Genomic DNA, 17,010 nt, shown 5'->3' with positions numbered 1-17,010 from the left:
TTTATTGAACTTTTTTTTTGAGGTTGTAAAAGTTTTGATTTCTATCAATTTTATGTATATTTAATTTGTCAATGGTTTGTTAATTGTAAATACTTTGAAATGACATTATTTAACAAATTAGTTGAAAACACTTTCTCCTAAACGACGCCGTTTGGTGATCACCTTAATCCCCCATTTGAATTTGGAAACCGGCGAGATTCAGAGAGCATTGAAATTTGTTGGATTGAACTCAAATCGAAGCTGCTGAGTTTCATCAATGGCGAAAATATTCGCTTCGCAAAATCTCCCCTCTGACGTCGCTCAAGTTATGGATCAGCTGGAGCGCCATTGTTTGGCACCTGACGGCTCTCTCATTTCCAAATCCACCTATTACGATCTCCAGCTCGTACTATCCATTTTTTTCCCGCTTCAAATCTCTCTCTCTCTCTCTCTCTCTCTCGTGATCGAGTTCAATTTGTGTAATTTTTTTTGATTTGGCAATGCAGGCGAGAGAAGAGATGTGTAAGGAGAGGCAGCGTTATTTGGAAGCCATGGTACTATTTATGCGATTTTGTCCCCTAATTGCAGTGGCTGATTTGGAGGTTTTCCTTGTTGTAATTAGGATAAGTGTCGGTCAATTTTGCAGGCGATTTACATAGAGGCAATTGCGATGGTGGAGGAGTATCAGCAAGCGGTTTCCGTGGCTAATTTGGGCGGTATTCGAGATATTCAGGGACTTTATCCGCAGCTGGGCTTGAAGAGCTTGCCTCAGGTTCCAAACAGTTTGCTAACGTTGAATTACGAGTAATATTTAAGTTTGGTAGACATTTGAAACTGAATGGAATGGATTTGATTTGCTGCAAACATGTGCACATAATTATGTCAATTAGAGTCTGAACTGAAGTATTAACATATAGAGCTTCTGATGCTGTGTTTATATGTATGTTTTGTTTTGTTTAGTCCAAGTTGTTGCTAAGTTGAGGTTGAATGAGATGGATGAGAAGTGGCTTTGGGTATATATTTAAAACCTGAGCTGTGAAGGAGGTGGCTGAAATAGAGTTATTTATTTTCAGGTTTACGAGACCCTTGAGCATCGGATGGTTGTTGCTGAAGCTGCTCAAAAATTGAGGCTTCCTCTCATCTCCAAAGATGGTGAGATTCATGAGGAAGAAATTGAAAAATGGAGTGTAGTATCGAGGAGCTCGCTTGATAGTACAAGTACTGGTGTCACTATCAGCTCAAGTACAAATTCGACTAATCATACAAATTTATCTGCCATTGGAGCGGGGACATCTGCAAACATTCCAGTTTCATTCGGAGCAACCGACTCGTCCGAACCTGAGGTTGGTGGTGTCCCTAATAGGTTCCTTGGGATAACTCCAGCCTATTTATGGCAAACCCAACTTCAGCAGGCACCACTATCAATGGTATGTAACAACGCACAATGAAGGACATTCATCTATGTTACTGTCTACATGCAATTTGTAACAACATGAAAATTCTTCTCCTGGCTTCATTTCTAGAATTGAACTTTCAATAATCTGAACTTTATTGCTTAGTATTATTTCTGCAGTGTTTATTGTTTAAAAGTGTTTCCACTTTACTGAAAATGTAGGACATTACAGAATACCAAATGTTGCTTGCCCGTGAGATTGCCAGCAGGTTAGGTGCCAAGTGTGACAAGGTAGCTGAAGCCATTGTGATAGATGACATTGGTTAGTCTACATTTTATCTCTACTCTCCACATTGTAAATGAGTTATGGTCTGTGCCATTCATGCTCTTGATATTGGTTTGCATCAGAACTGTTTAATGTTTTGTGCACATTGAGTTTTTCCTTCGTAGTATAGTACTTAATATTGTAAAGATCTATCTTGTAATTGGACTATCTTTGACATTGGATTCCTAGATTCACGAACTGGTCACCAGAGCATGACTTCTCGACTTCCAGAAAGGTCTCTCTCTCTCTCTTACACACACACACGCACATACACACTCTGCAAAATGACATGCATGCAGCATGCATTTCCTTCTAGATTTTAGCAATCATAGATCGAAACATGTTTAACCTTTTTGACATATCACAGGGTGAAGTTGATTATTGAAGAGATAGAAAGAGAAGAATTAGCATGGAGAGAGGATCTATATTCTTCTGACAGAAAATTTGCAGAATACTACAATGTAAGCAGAGCTGTTGTACTTTCTTGATGATCTATTACTCTTATATGACTTCTTTTACCTGACTATGTGTAATCATTAATGTTGGTGTCGTGATTTGCATGTACTTTCAAATATATTTTCTATCCAAGGTTTTGGAGCAGATTCTTGGGGTGCTTATTAAGCTCGTAAAAGATGTAAAACTCCGGCATCAACATAAATATGTAAGTTTTTGTATCACAGTTGTCTCAAAATATACCTTGGCCTTTCTTTTGGGCTATTGAGTGCACTTTCTGTCTCTGAGAGACTCCTGTGAGCAATATGCTAATTGTTCTGCCTTATATAGGATGAACTACAAAAGACTTGGCTATGCAAGAGATGTGAGACGATGAGTGCTAAATTAAGGTCTTTCTTCTGCTGCTGACGTTTCTCTTGGAATTTAATTTCAATATATTGACATTGTTTATGGAATGTCCATTTTAAGGAGCATTGTTTTGCTAACAAATTGTTTTGATTTGTTATTGAAGAGTTCTAGAGCATATTCTCCTGCTTGAAACTTATACTAGGGAAACCATTCCCGCACTCCACAAAATCAGGTAATTGTTATATATTCTGAAATAATACTTGGTTAACTATTAGCCAGCTGCGTTTACGTATTTTGCTTTCACCAGGAAATATTTGGTTGAATCAACTGAAGAAGCTTCACTTGCATACAATAAAGCGGTGAGCTTCCATATTCTTGTAGTGTGTTTTGAGCTATGATCAGATTAAGTTCTTGTTTGCATTGCATATATAACTCATTTGCTGGTTAATTTAACGGTCCTTGAAGTATGAGATAGTGTAGAGGATTATCGTGCATTGTTGCCGACCTGCTATGCACATCACTCTTGCAAGCTCAAGGTGTCGATTTGTGGAGTTATCAAATTATATCCAGATATTACATGAGGGCACAATTGAATGGTTTTTTCTTTTGACAGACAAGAATTACTAATACTACATAATTGTAGTCTCTAGAGTTACATAGATACTAGTTATAAAATTTAAAAGTTTGTGAAGATCTACAGGCTTAAAAGAAATATACTTTTGAAGTGCTGCCTCATTCCCCATGCTTCAAACTATTCTATTAATCAACACGACTTTGAATGTATGGTTTTTTTCAGTCTATCTTCCACACACATCTGATTTGTAGTCGTAGATTGCGCTTATTATGCGAGGATATACAAGTAGCAGAGATCATTGCAGCTAACTGAAAATAGGAAAACTAAAAACAAATGTGTGTTTCAATTTCTTTACCAGGTCACAAGGCTTCGTGAGTACCAAGGTGTCGATCCTCATTTTGATACCATTGCCAGGCAATACCATGACATAGTGAAGGTAAAATCTGGAGCAACTTCAATTCTTACTTATGATGCCTTCACTTGCATGTAAATTTATCATGGGAAAACGAGGGAAAAGAAAATCCCACCCTTCAAACATCTACTTTCTATTCCCTCATTTTCCTTGATAAATTTACAACCAAAGAGAACGTACCATTCGATGCTAGGGTGCACTACCGAACCCCCCCTCTAATTTTCTAGGAAAATTCCCCTTGCAGAAATTGGAAAACATGCAATGGACCATTCATCAGGTGGAAATGGACTTGAAACGTGATCAACCCACCACCTAACTTTTTTATAAGAGAAACTTTCACCCGTGTGTAAATAATAGTATAATGATACTACTACATTATTTGGGTTTTTATTTCATGTTTTGTCACAGAGAGAGTTATTTGAATCTTCTATTGCTTTCTTTATTCACGAGTCCTGTGTTTATTTTTCTCTTAAATTTTTTACACGTTGTAAGAGGATCTATATGCGGGCCTGAGTTAGTGACATAATGTATCGAAAGATGTCCTTTTTTGCAAAATATAAGTTGAAATATTTAGTTTATTATAAGTGACCCTTGTCTAAACTAACCAATAACTGCCCAAAGCTGCATTTCGAATACATCAGGAGACCAATGTTGTAAGAAAAGGAATGTGTAAGAAAAAGAATGTGCAATCTCCCTTGTTATAAAGGAAGACAAAAAAAGAAGAAGAAAAGAGTAGAAACATTGGAATTTGTATAATCTATATATGATACAATTGCCATTTGCAACAGATAAAATTCACCAACTAGAAGAGATTGGCCTGATGCTGGTTTCCAGTTCTCATCATAGTACAAAACTCTTCATAATTAATTCTTCCATCCTGCAAAAAGAAGACGGCGATTGAAACGATGTAGTTCGATCATGTCCTCATTACGACATCGTTTTGTGCTATGTCATTTAAAAAAACCAAAATTGGATTGTAAACAATTTGTGTCCTTTTTCGATCCTTGAAAATTTGACGTGAACTATAAAGTGAACAACGTATAAAATATTTTTGTAATGTTTTTAAAATTGGATTATAATTTAAAATAACCCCTGAATTTAATATTAGATGATAAGTATAATAAAAAGCGCCATTAATTAAAATATGAGGAAGTTAAATAAGCTTACATTGTCTGAGTCTACTTCAGCAATGATCTCCTTTATGGTTGCTGGATCTCCCATCCCATGTTCTTGCATACCTGTTTCCAGTTCATCTCTTGTAATGAACCTATCAAAAAAAAAACACAACCATTAGTTATCCTTCAATAATATATGACTCTCAAATATATTAATAAATAAGTAAAAAAGAGATGCTTACCCACTATTATCTTTGTCAAAGTATTGGAATGCTTTATAAAGATTTTCCTCCCTTTCTAATCTGTGTCTGTGCATTGTGGCTGTTATGAACTCAATATAATCTATTGTCCCATTTCCATCCACATCAGCCTACACAAATGTTGTCACAAATCAAACAAGAGTTTTTCCATAATTCAAAATTCACTAGAAGAGAACTTAATGGGAAACTAAGGGTTGTTTTTTTTCATTACCGCATCCATTAACTGCCTGACTTCAGTCTCGGTGAGTTTGGATCCGAGCCGAGCTAAGCCGGCTTTGAGTTCTTCATAAGTGATGGTGCCATTTTTGTCAGTGTCCATATTTGTGAACATTGCTTTCAGACCATGTATTTCCTCTGTAGACAGATTTTCTGCTATCACCTGCATAGTAGTGGTCCGAACATATTGTCAAGGGGTGTGTTCAACCAATTACAGTTGCAGGTAGATAAAAAGGAGAGAGAATAGAATATTTCTTCCATTGGTCGAAGATTCAAGATATTTTTAGTGCGCATATTTGTGAGGGTGCCATGTATGTGTGAGTTGTAATTCAAAAAAACGACAACTGGAACATAGATAAAAGCTAGCCACATTAGACGACGATGAAACAACTTAATTGGTAAGATGTTTCCCTTATAATCAGTAGATCTATCAGGCATTCAATCACTTCGATTGTATGTGAGTTGTAATTCATACCTTGAGTGCTAGCTTCTTTAGTTTGTTCATTGCTCGGAATTGCTTCATCCTAGTGAGAACCGCGCTGTCTATTGGTTTGTCAGACGCTTCCCCTCCTTCTTTAAGCCAAGGATGCTCTAACATGTCCAAAACAAGAGTGAATCTTAATCCAAGAAACAAATAATTAATGTGTTAAGGTAACAAAATTAGAAGATAATGTCCAAAACATACCAAGAACTTGTGCAGCAGTAATTCTCTTCTTTGGGTCCATTGTAAGCATTTTATGCACAAGGTCCTTTGCACTCTCCGATATTGATGGCCAAGGTTTCGTCTCGAAATCCACGTTGCCCCTCAACACAGAGTCGAATATGGCACGCTCGTTGTCTGCACGTATCGATTAAGCTTTTAGGAGCGTTTATTTTTATGATTAAATGTGTATGGTATCAATCATGAAAAGTAAAGATGAGGAGGTAGTTTACCGCCCCAAAAAGGAGGTACGCCGCTGAGTAAAATGTAGAGCATGACTCCGGCACTCCACACATCGGCTTCCTTTCCATATTTGCGACGGAGCACCTCCGGAGCCACGTAATAAGCGCTCCCCACTACATCCTTGTATGTCTTGCCTGCATCCCCACAACACCAAAACACGTACATTATCAATTTTCAACCAATTTAAAGGGGTTGACACACAAAAAATAATTATGATATAGAGCTTATGCTTTTTAAATTTTAGATAAAGACACTATAAAAGGAAAAAAATGTAAAATTATAGTAGTAAGTTTGATAGGACCTTAGAGCATCCACAACCGTGCGGACGGCGGTGGCGAGCAGCGCCACCGTTGCGGATGCTCTTATGCCCCTTCACCATTCCTTTTGTTTCTATTTCACATAAATTTGGTAAAAATACGATGTCAACGTATGAGGTTTTGGTATAATGCTATTTTAGAGGGAGATAAGCAACTTTTTTTTTTAAATTGTACTCTCTCCGTTCGTGAAATGTTATCCAGTTTTGCCATTTCGGTCCGTCCGCGAAATGTTGTCCACTTTGCCTTTTTTTCTATTTTTGGTAACACTCGCATTCTATTTTAAAACCAATATATAAAGGTGGGACCTACATTCTATTAATTTTTTCCACTCATTTTTTTTCACATTTCTTAAATTCGTGCCGAGTCAAATATGGACAACATTTTACAAACGAGAGAGTAATATTATTAAATATAAAGACTTTTTAACTATTGCTTCATCCCGAAATGTGCCTAATCCCTAAATACCCAATTTTGATATGACATCAAATCATTACCAAATTGACGAGGATCGTACTATTAATATTTTCCGACAATCTATTTCATATTAGTAGAAATTCCAATTTGAAGTCTCCCAAAACTATTTTCCTGTGTTCGCCCCAACACAAAACGCAGCGTTTAAAGAGTAAAAACAACGACATTACCTTCCTCAATAAAGACGGAGAGGCCGAAATCGGTGGCCTTGAGCAGGGCGTCCTCCGTGTTATCGGAGAGCAGGAAATTCTCGGGCTTGAGATCGCGATGCATGACCCCCATGAAATGGCAAATCTGGACGACCCCAACAATGCTCCTGCAGATCCCGGCGGCCTTCCTCTCGCTGTAATGGCCCTTGGCAATGATCCGGTCGAAGAGCTCGCCGCCCTGGCAGAGCTCCATGACGAGATGCACGGAGTGCTTGTCCTCGTAGGCGCCCTTGAACTCGACGATGTTGGGCTGCCCGCTGAGGTGCTGCATGATCTGAATCTCGCGCCTCATGTCGTCCTTGTCGCTGCGAGTCACGAGCTTCTTCTTCGAGATGGATTTGCAGGCGAAGTGGCGCCCCGTGGCGGAGGAGGTGCAGAGGTGGGTCACGCCGAACTGCCCGCGCCCGAGCTCCTTGCCTAGGGTGTAGTGGGATTTCACGTCCGAGAGGGGCTTGCCGAGGATGGTGTTGGTTTTTGTCGGGGGCGGGGGAGGGGGAGGGGACGGGAGCTGGGCCACAGCGGCGTACCCTGGGGAGATGGAGAATTGGATGGGGGTTTGGTGGTGGTGGTGGTTGCCGGTGGTGGTGGGTTTGGGGGGGTTTTGCTTGCTGATGCAAAGCCCCATTGGTGGTGGATTTCTTTTCTTTTTTTGGGGGGGAGAGGGAATAAAAGGATTGTTGGTAATGGATCGGATGTTTTGTGTTTTTGTATTTGTTATTTGGAGATTGTTTGAACGAGGGAGAGGGAATTTGTCAATGTGAGGGGCTATGGAGGAAAATAAGAGATTAGTTTCTAGGGTTATTTTTATCTTATGTTGTGATTTTTCAGCTTTGGAATTGAATGCTCGTTCGCTCTCTGTGTGTGACGATAAGCGTCTTACTTTTTCAATGGCTTAAGTATAGGGAATGTGTGTGGAAAAGATAGTGAAATGTGAGTTTGATTATGAGTAAATGTTGCACTCTCCTTTTTTTTATTTATTTAAAAATTACTCCTATATTTCAATTTTTTGTAAAAGTAAACTGCTATTAATGCATTTAATCATATTTTCTCTCTCTTATTGTTACATTCAACTATCTATTTAACACTAAACAACAATTTCTAAAATTGTGTATTAGAGTACCTTCCAAATGTGACAACTGCTTCAAGACTAATTGAATAGTGATTTTGTAATGAAATGGGAAACTTATTTATAATGAAAGTAAATGAGGGTAGTAATAATGATAGACCAATATAAAACATGAGACAAGTAATAGCATGCGAAAAAGATATTCTAATTATAGCTTGTATGTTATTTACATAATAAAGTCTTGAGTCACGGATTTTGAGCAATTTTATTGATTTATTTAATTTTAATGAATGAAAATTTAAAGGTCACATTTATGAAAAATACTATCAAATTAGGTCATGGTTTATGATTAATAGTCTTATTTAAGTGGAATATCATATTATGGTGAAAGCATATTTGGAATATGATTTAAAGTGAAATATTATTATTGGTTTTATATATTGAGTTGGCACGATTAAATATAGTTGGAAAGCTCACATATATGTTGAATTGAATTAATCTAGATGGCCAACCAACGAGGAAGTATTATATATGAGAAATAATGAATCAACAGTGGGAGATCGGAAAGAGGAACGAAGGCTGTTGTTTGATTTATTAATTGAATTGTTCGCATCTACGATGTAATTACAACGCAAACGCCTATTCTACGATATTTATTTAATTTGATACTCGTTCTTCACTTTCATTGATATAATCAAATATTATGATTCTTGTCATTTATATTCTATAGTGTGATAAAATCATTATTTGATTAATTATTCATCGGACTAGTGCTATTTATTGACCAAGAACAGAGGAATTAAATATGTCACGCGGAAGTGGTCTTTGAGTAGTGAATTTCACGTCTTTTGTTTCACGAGCATTATGTGAAAATGATTATCATATTTTGGTCATAATATTTTATTAAATATCAACTTATTTTCAATTGAATCCCAATTATTGGTTATATTTATTTTATATTTTTCCAATGCATGCCGCATATGTCTAATATTTTTGTTTGATTAACGTCCGAACTCAACCAATGATTCGATTTGAAAACACTTTACTACTACTTATTTGATTAAGGATCTAAGTGTTTGGGATTGGAGGTATTTATACAAAAAAATTAGTTGAAAACTCATTAATTAAAACAATTTGAGCCATAAAATATTTTTTAGGAGGGTTAGAGGGCCCAAAATGTGACCTAGCTGAAGAACTACAAGCCCAAGAGTATACGATGATTACTTTTTAAATTTTAAATATAGAAGCCCACTTAAAACTGAACATAATTAACCGACCACTCTCTCTAGGCCCATCTCATTCATGCAGCTAAGTTAACTCAGAATCTCTGATTGGGTATAAATTATCTTATCAATTAAATTATATTTTATCATCCTATAAATATTTGTTTCTTATATGCCTATATAGCCACATTCAACATTTATGATTAAATGTCCTTTGATAATATAACACTTTACCAAGGTTTTTGAATATTTCTTTTATTTAGTTACAACTTATACAAACTTATAATGCATATGATTGAATAAAACCCTGACCTAATTAGAAAACGCCCACATAATAAACAACACAATCTTCCCTTACGACTCTTCTTATTAACTGAAACTTCATACAAAACCATCAAAGCTAAATACCAGTTCAAGGGATCAAATTAATACATGGTACAACACCCCTAGGCAAGAACAATTTCATAAATGAGGACTTTCAATCCTTTTCTAGTTTCCCCAACTAAAACAAATCTACTTCTCACCATGCAACATTTAATTAAGCAAATGTCCATATCGTACCCATATTTCATATTAATGGTGGATCCAGTGGGGTCCACTGACCCTTCTACCAGCCCATGAGGATAAGAAAATTCGATTAAATTTGGCATTCAGAGCTGATATGATCTTACTGTGTGACAACTCAAACCCTATTCTTTAGGCTTAGGGTTCACTTTCGTTCTTCGATCATCGTATATTATCAGCAACTGTCACTAGGGATGAGCAAAAAAACAGGAAACCGAATATCCGAACCGAATCAAAATGAAAATTTTAAATTCGGTTCGGTTCGGTTCGATTTTGAAAATACAAAAGTTTCGGTTTTTGGGTTCGGGCGAAGAAAAAACCGAAAAACCGAATTATATATATATTCTATTAATTTAATATATTATATTATATATAATATATATTCTTTTAATATATTCTACTATATAATATATTATACTATGTATTATTAATTTTATATTATATATAAATATTATATTAGTATATATATAAAATAAAATAAATTATATATACACATATATATATTAATATTATATTTAATTTTTTCGGGTTTTTCGGTTTTGTTCGGGTTTTTCGGTTTTTCGGGTTCGGTTCGCTTTAGATTTTGAACTAAATTCGGTTTTTCGATTTTGTTAAAAAAATCGAACCAAAACCCGAATGCACATCCCTAACAGTCTCTTGATCACCACATCTATCTTCTGATGCCAACGACAACTTTTTTCAATCTCTAAAGCCAAAGGTCTCAAGTTCGAACCTGGTGCATTTATTTATCAAAAATAGGGGGTTAGAAAATATCTGAGGCAACAATAAATGCGAGTGAATAATGGAAACCAATAAACAATGAATCCTAGTCAGCTTGAGGGTTGAGCACACAGATAAGGTGAAATTTCAGGTAGCGGCGCCTGGTTTTGTAGATCTCGTGCATTTACTCTCAGGATACCATATTTATTTTTTTAATATAAAACCATTCACATTGGCCCTATGGGTTGCTACTCGGAGCATATGTAAAAATAAATTATAACGAATTTAGTTATGGGGAGATGACTGAGTTTGATGTGATCGATATTTTCAACGTCAACAATTAAAATTGGAATCTTTTTAAAGGGATGATGAAATTTCTATTTTCTTCAATATTCTATTTTGGTGTCCAGTCACAATTTTAAAGAAAATTATTGTTTTTTTTTTATTGCTGAGCAGAAATTGTCTCGCTTTATTTATCATCAGTTGTGTAAAATGATTGTAAATAAAGTGGGATGGAAATGTCAATTTTTGGAAAGGGAATTTAAAAAAATAAAATAAAATAAAACTTGATGTTATGAGAGGAAAGAAAAGGGAAATAAATTTATTTCTGATATTGACTCAAATAATTTATAATTTTATACGCATTAATAAATGACATAGTGTAGATGACAAAATTCGAATTTGGGACTAGATATTGAAAATGCCAATGTTATTGGAGTTTAATAGATTTGCCATGGCACTTAAATTGGAGTGTTTCCATTGACAATCAAGAGGCATACTGCCGTTTCCATGTACACCAACAAATTCCTTGGCTTGCCACACATGATGAGCAACACCAACATCAACATGGTTATGAGGCTTTCAAATTGAATCCTGAGGATCAGAGATAAGTTGATTGTTGTTTTTTTAGAATGAATTTATCTAACAATATTCGGAAAAGCACACCATATACTTCCTCTGCTACATGCTGATGAATTCATTTTATCATTATGTACGTTCTATGATAGTGGAATAAATTTTTTTTTTGGCAAAACACATCCTTAAGTTCTTGTACTTTGATTGTTTATTTCAGTAGGTCCTTATACAAATTTTTTATTTTAGTAAGTCCTTATACTTTTATATTCAATATATTTCAATCCTTATTTGACGGAACCATTAACTTTTCCGTTATAAAATAACACATCATATATTGATTCTTTTAATATATTCCACCTAATATCCTAGTTGAAAAATATGAACATAACATAAGTATAAAAAAAGATAAAAAAAACTAAAAATTTCAAATCTGTTAAAAGAAATTTGTTGTTTGATTATTTAAAGTTTGAATATTAATTTATAGTATTTGGTTCTAAATATAAATTAATATTCGCATTTCAAATAATCAAACAAAAAATTTCTTTAAACGATTAGAATTCTTTATTTTTTTTGTTTTTTATTTTTATTTTTTATTTTTATATTTAGTTAACGGTTCCGTCAAATAAGAATTGGAATATATCGAATATAAAAGTATAAGGACTTACTAAGACGAAAAAATTATATAAGGACCTACTGAAATAAACAATCAAAGTACAAAGACTTAAGGATATGTTTTGCCTTTTTTTTAGTAAAAGTCATCGTCACGTTTATTTTTAGTTATTTTATTTTCTCTCCATCTTCACTGTGGAGGGTGTATTAGTATTAAAATTTTAGTTAGAATAACGACGTAAGAAATGAGAAAACACGACCAAATCCGATTTTGCCCCTCACAGGATTCGAACTCTTTTGACACGTGTGTGGTAGCTCATGAGCTCCCAACCAGATATAAATGCTCTCTTATAAATTCAATCCCTCACCAGTCCAATTCCAATTCCAATTCCAATTGAAAAAGTCTCAGAGAAAGAAAAAAAAAGGGCCTCTCACAAATTTGCGCCAACAGTCTCTCTCAACACTTAAATGTTGATCTGCTATCAGCTGATCCAACGGTGGGCTTCCGCCGCCGCCTCTCGGATTCACACTGAGCTCCGCCGCTCCCAATTTGTGCTCCTCCTCGCGCTGCTCAAGAAATCCGCCGTTGCTCTGCTCACCTGCGTCTTCGCTCTCGGTACGTCTCTCACCAATCCAGCCCCCCTTTCACCTCTTCGATTTCATAGGTTTTTCAAAATTCGGCTCAATTTCATTCCAAAAAAGGAGAATTTCGATGTATCTGCTTGTTTCGTGCTTCAATTGCTAACTAATTTTAACATTTCTGGGGAAAATTTGCGTGTGTAGGTGGAGCTATTGTAGGGGTAATTAGCGGAGCGCTGAAAGGGCAGACCACAGAAACTGGTCTGCTGCGTGGGGTTGGTGTAGGGGCTGTTGCGGGCGCCATCACCGCCGTGCAGCTCATGGAACTCATACTAAATGGGGAGCATTTTTCCAAGGTTAATTATTCTTTGCCTCCATTGTTAACGAGTTTAGTGTCCCCACATCGATTGGTTAAAGACGGTTGGTGTGTGGTTTATAGATTAAACGAGCTGTCTCCCGATAGATTAGTTTTTTGGGACAAGCTCTCCTTTTGGTTTCTAACTCGGAGTGGTGGTCTGGTAAAGGAATCAGCTGTAACCAACATGATATGGTGCGAGGTTTATGGATTAAACAAGCTCTGCGTCTATAGATTAGTTCTTTTGGGATGAGCTCTTTGTTTGGTTTGTAACATGAGATGTTTGGGAGCTAACTCAGAGTGATGGCCTGATAAAGGAATCGGCCGTGACCAACGCAATAGGGCGTTGAGAAAGGGAGTCGATTTGACAGCTGATTTGGGGTGTATGAATGTGAATAAATTTGATTCTTAGTCACTTTGTTGAAGAAAGAGGGGATTACAAGAAATTGAAGGCATGTTTTTTTTTCTTTCAGGCAGCACTAATATGTAGTCTTGTGAATGGGAAGATATTTATGGAGTGGGTAAGCCCTGCAGTGTTAAAAGCATACCAATGGCAGGTAAAGTTTGATTCTTTATTATTTGGAATTCCTGAATTTTCTGGTTTTTTAAGTGTTAGGTAAGTTGAACTTACTTTGTTTGAAAATGTTCAGATCAGCACTATGGAGACAGGTTTGATGGAGATTTCAGACATTTTTGAGGTGAATACCATTAGGGGATTATCTCAGGATGCCATTAAAGGACTACCAAGCTTTGAGTTTAATAGTGCTGAGACTTCCAACACTAATTGTGCCATTTGCTTACAGGTATATAGCTCTTATTAGCATTAATGTTTGGTCCATTTAAAGCATAATTTGGAGTATAACAAGTCTGATTTTTTTTATGTGTTATTTCTATGGTTAATTGTAGTTTATGGTATGGAATTCGGAGGGATTCGAAGAAACACCCTGAATTTTGAAAAAAATGCAAAAAGTTGCATTTGGTGGTTGTAAACTTATCGTTAGAAACGAGGATAATATTTTTCCCTTTGTATTTCTCGTTTTTTTCCCTTATCTTCTATAAGGGCTCTGTTTGGTAGTCATGTTTCACTGGGATCATGGAATTATCTTGGCTCTACTTGCTCTTCGGTTTGCAAATTAATTTAACCGCATAACCCTCTCCTTGGCCTTTAAGGACCCGTGTTCTTTTCTTGGTTTTCCTGGGTTATTTGAACACTCCAATTTTGGTGGGTTAATTTATTTGGCTTGAAATTCGAACCCACGTCTCTTATTCCTCCTATTCAATCCAATGAGGATAATATTATCACACCAAGCTTGCACATTTAGGCTCGAACTATGACATTAAAGCTAGTGCTCAAGCTTGAGACCAAGTCTTGGATTAATCCCTATACAATTTTTTCTCCATGTATCTAGTGTTCTCATGTGTGGTTGATGTTTGTAACAAAAAGTTCCGTTTTTTGAAAACTAGTGCTCACCCTGTTTCTTGCCAGGATTTGACGGATGGCGAATCTACTCGGTTGCTGCCTAGCTGTAGGCATTTCTTCCACATACATTGTATAGATGAATGGCTCATCCGACAAGCAACTTGCCCGGTTTGCAGAAAAGACGTTTGAGGACTCTCAGAAGACGAAAATGAGTTGGGAAAAGGAAACTCGGAGCCCTTAGAACAGTTGAGGGGGCTAGAAAAAGAGGCGGAAATGATGCGAGGATGTCTGTTTCATGAACTGGGATGCTGTATTAGTATAAATGAAGTTATAACAGTTGTTTGTCTATAAAGAAAAGGAGACATCTCTGTATGATATCGGCGTCGCCTCTATGTTGATAAAAAGCTTTTCTTTTTTACTGCATTTTGTGCAATGTTTCATCTCTGATCCAACACAGTACTTAAAAAATGCATCTTGCTTATGGTGAATGGAGAGAATACTTATTATGCAATTATAATTTTCATCTATAAATACTCACATTCTCATCATATCATGTCTCATCATTTGTCTCATCATTTGTCTCATCATATCCTTAGCCTCTCCCATCCGTCCTTTTTCGCAAAGTGCAGCAATAAGGACAGTATATGTTACACATCAGGCAAGCAACCTTTGTTCGCCATTTGCGTCATCAAACCCTTAGCTTCTTCTATCTGCCCTTTTTCGCAAAATGCACGGATAAGACTTGTATGTGTTACAACATTAGGCTCCAAATTTTGGAAGGAAGATCGTCAAACACATCCTTTGCTCGTTTGAGTTTATCATCTTTGCACAATCCTTCAATGAGGATACTGTACGCTACTATATCCGGAATGATGCCTTTGTTTTCCATGGTATGCAACATGGAAAACGCTTCATCAATACGACGAGCATTGCACAAACCATGTAGCAAGATAGTGTATGTCATTCTATTAGGACACACAGGTAGAGCTTCCGCCTCCATCTCACTGAATAACTTCAAGCCATCGGCCTTCACGAAAGAAGGCCTCAAGCATTATGTTATAAGAAACCACGTCGTGCTCTAACTCTTTAGCAGAGGTAAAAAAATGACAAACTTCATCTACTTGTCCCATTTTGCAGTACCCATTCAATATAATATTGTAACTTCTAATATCAAGTTTGATGCCAGATTTCGTTGCTAATTGCAAAATGTTTCTAGCTTTCTCCATCTCTCCCCGCAAACAATATCCATTCATCAAAATATTGTATGTGAAAATGTTGGGTTGAACATCAATTTGAAGCATAGTGACCAACATATGCTCGGCCTCTTCCATCCTTACCTCTCGGCAAAGAGCATCTAAATAAATATTACAAATAATTACATTCGGGCCAATAAATTTAAAAAGGTTTTGGGCCAATAAATTTGTATCTCGTTCTATATTGGGTCAAGCCCATTAAAAAAAGATACAAAACCATACTCGTTATTAATCGATAGGCGTCATATATTGTGGGCCTGGGCCCAATAAAAAGTAAGGATTCTGAACTAAGTATATTAAAAGATGTCCATAAATTTAATTTACTTGAAGGAAAACACAATCCATTTATCTCGTAAGTTCATTTTTCTAATCTAAATTGTCTTTCGCTTCGTTATCAAGAATTTTCCAATTTGCAGTATCTTAAAATGAAGGATTACTTATATTTAATCAATACAAATATTCTCAATATCACATGCATATATTATTACATCACATCAATAAAACCGCTTGGTCGAACAATTACACAATTCTCATTTTCATGATTTTCTACATCTTCTATCGATAGTAATTTAAGTTGGAAAATAAGACGTTTTATCCACTGACTAGCTTCCAACGTGGAAGTTTTCTAATAATTTGAGTCAGTCAGGGGATTACTGTCACTAATTGTCTAATTCCAGTATAGTGGATAAACATTGCCATAAAAAATAAATTAAATGCCATAATTATTTTCCTAATTGATTAATTATGAGCGAAGCCAGGGTGGGAGCCGCGTTCAAATCCATATCAATCAAAGTGCCACATAGATTCTAGATTCCATGCCTCTTGGCTTTTCACACGGAGCCGGCTAGAGTGAGCTGAGCCGTGGCTCATGCTCTTATTTCTAGATTAGTAATCTATGTTATTAATTAATCTTATCTTATGACCCTTATAATTATTGTGGCAGTCATATTACGGAGTAGTATTTGTTAAGCCAAGTCCATGTTTATTATCTAAGAAATTATCTTTGTATGACATGCCATACAAAGGATACTTGTGTATAAAAAATAGCTACGATTTACAAACCTCTTATTTTTTATGTAGCTGTCAATTTATCATAAATAAATCACTGATAAGAGGATGATGGAAACGTGTATATATATAATACTAGTAGTACAACTTAATTACTAAAAAATATCTTAATTGTCAGTCAACTAGTTACAGTGATATTAATTTGTCATTTCAGTTAGTCATGATTGCACTAATCTGAAGGTTATTAACATTTTCATGACAGATCTAGAAAATTTAAAAATTTGAGTATGTTGTGACACAACTTTTAGTTCATGTACAAGATCATAATGTGATGAATGTTCAT

General features: G+C 35.9%; 3 protein-coding genes and 1 pseudogene across 3 annotated transcripts; 2 read left to right on the top strand and 2 right to left on the bottom strand.

Moving 5' to 3' along the window:
• The first annotated feature begins 124 nt into the window (after positions 1-124).
• Positions 125-3,933, top strand: LOC121775728 (AUGMIN subunit 4-like). Its single transcript, XM_042172765.1, has 13 exons — positions 125-385; positions 486-533; positions 626-751; positions 1,053-1,406; positions 1,595-1,694; positions 1,887-1,932; positions 2,065-2,158; positions 2,287-2,358; positions 2,481-2,539; positions 2,662-2,730; positions 2,806-2,857; positions 3,431-3,508; positions 3,729-3,933. Exons 1-13 carry the CDS (start codon positions 257-259, stop codon positions 3,798-3,800), a joined length of 1,299 nt encoding a protein of 432 aa, XP_042028699.1. The 5' UTR covers positions 125-256; the 3' UTR covers positions 3,801-3,933.
• Positions 3,934-4,233: 300 nt separating this feature from the next.
• LOC121776032 (calcium-dependent protein kinase 2-like) lies at positions 4,234-7,640 on the bottom strand. Its single transcript, XM_042173146.1, has 8 exons — positions 6,977-7,640; positions 6,009-6,152; positions 5,761-5,913; positions 5,551-5,666; positions 5,071-5,238; positions 4,842-4,969; positions 4,652-4,751; positions 4,234-4,361 (listed from the first exon to the last, which is right to left on the bottom strand). Exons 1-8 carry the CDS (start codon positions 7,638-7,640, stop codon positions 4,287-4,289), a joined length of 1,548 nt encoding a protein of 515 aa, XP_042029080.1. The 3' UTR covers positions 4,234-4,286.
• Positions 7,641-12,415: 4,775 nt separating this feature from the next.
• Positions 12,416-14,829, top strand: LOC121777641 (NEP1-interacting protein-like 1). Its single transcript, XM_042174957.1, has 5 exons — positions 12,416-12,668; positions 12,836-12,987; positions 13,460-13,543; positions 13,637-13,789; positions 14,473-14,829. The coding sequence occupies exons 1-5, from the start codon at positions 12,521-12,523 to the stop codon at positions 14,593-14,595; spliced, it is 660 nt and encodes a 219-aa protein (XP_042030891.1). The 5' UTR covers positions 12,416-12,520; the 3' UTR covers positions 14,596-14,829.
• A 136-nt stretch (positions 14,830-14,965) lies between these two features.
• On the bottom strand, positions 14,966-16,529 carry LOC121777796 (annotated as a pseudogene).
• Positions 16,530-17,010: the final 481 nt, after the last annotated feature.

Source organism: Salvia splendens, chromosome 18 (assembly GCF_004379255.2).
Source record: "Salvia splendens isolate huo1 chromosome 18, SspV2, whole genome shotgun sequence".
Taxonomy (NCBI): domain Eukaryota; kingdom Viridiplantae; phylum Streptophyta; class Magnoliopsida; order Lamiales; family Lamiaceae; genus Salvia; species Salvia splendens.
The sequence above is the reverse complement of the archived record's forward strand: the minus strand, read 5'-3'. Positions and strand labels throughout refer to the sequence as shown.

Excerpts from the sequence above, each read along its gene's own strand:
- LOC121775728 (XM_042172765.1), top strand. The coding sequence starts at position 257 with ATGGCGAAAATATTCGCTTCGCAAAATCTCCCCTCTGACGTCGCTCAA. Across the intron at positions 752-1,052 it reads GCTTGAAGAGCTTGCCTCAG|GTTTACGAGACCCTTGAGCA; the intron begins GTTCCAAACAGT and ends ATTTATTTTCAG. Across the intron at positions 2,359-2,480 it reads TCCGGCATCAACATAAATAT|GATGAACTACAAAAGACTTG; the intron begins GTAAGTTTTTGT and ends TGCCTTATATAG.
- LOC121777641 (XM_042174957.1), top strand. The coding sequence starts at position 12,521 with ATGTTGATCTGCTATCAGCTGATCCAACGGTGGGCTTCCGCCGCCGCC. Across the intron at positions 12,669-12,835 it reads CACCTGCGTCTTCGCTCTCG|GTGGAGCTATTGTAGGGGTA; the intron begins GTACGTCTCTCA and ends TTGCGTGTGTAG. Across the intron at positions 12,988-13,459 it reads ATGGGGAGCATTTTTCCAAG|GCAGCACTAATATGTAGTCT; the intron begins GTTAATTATTCT and ends TTTTTCTTTCAG.
- LOC121776032 (XM_042173146.1), bottom strand. The coding sequence starts at position 7,640 with ATGGGGCTTTGCATCAGCAAGCAAAACCCCCCCAAACCCACCACCACC. Across the intron at positions 5,667-5,760 it reads TACTGCTGCACAAGTTCTTG|AGCATCCTTGGCTTAAAGAA; the intron begins GTATGTTTTGGA and ends TGGACATGTTAG. Across the intron at positions 4,362-4,651 it reads CTGAAGTAGACTCAGACAAT|GATGGAAGAATTAATTATGA; the intron begins GTAAGCTTATTT and ends TTCTTTTTGCAG.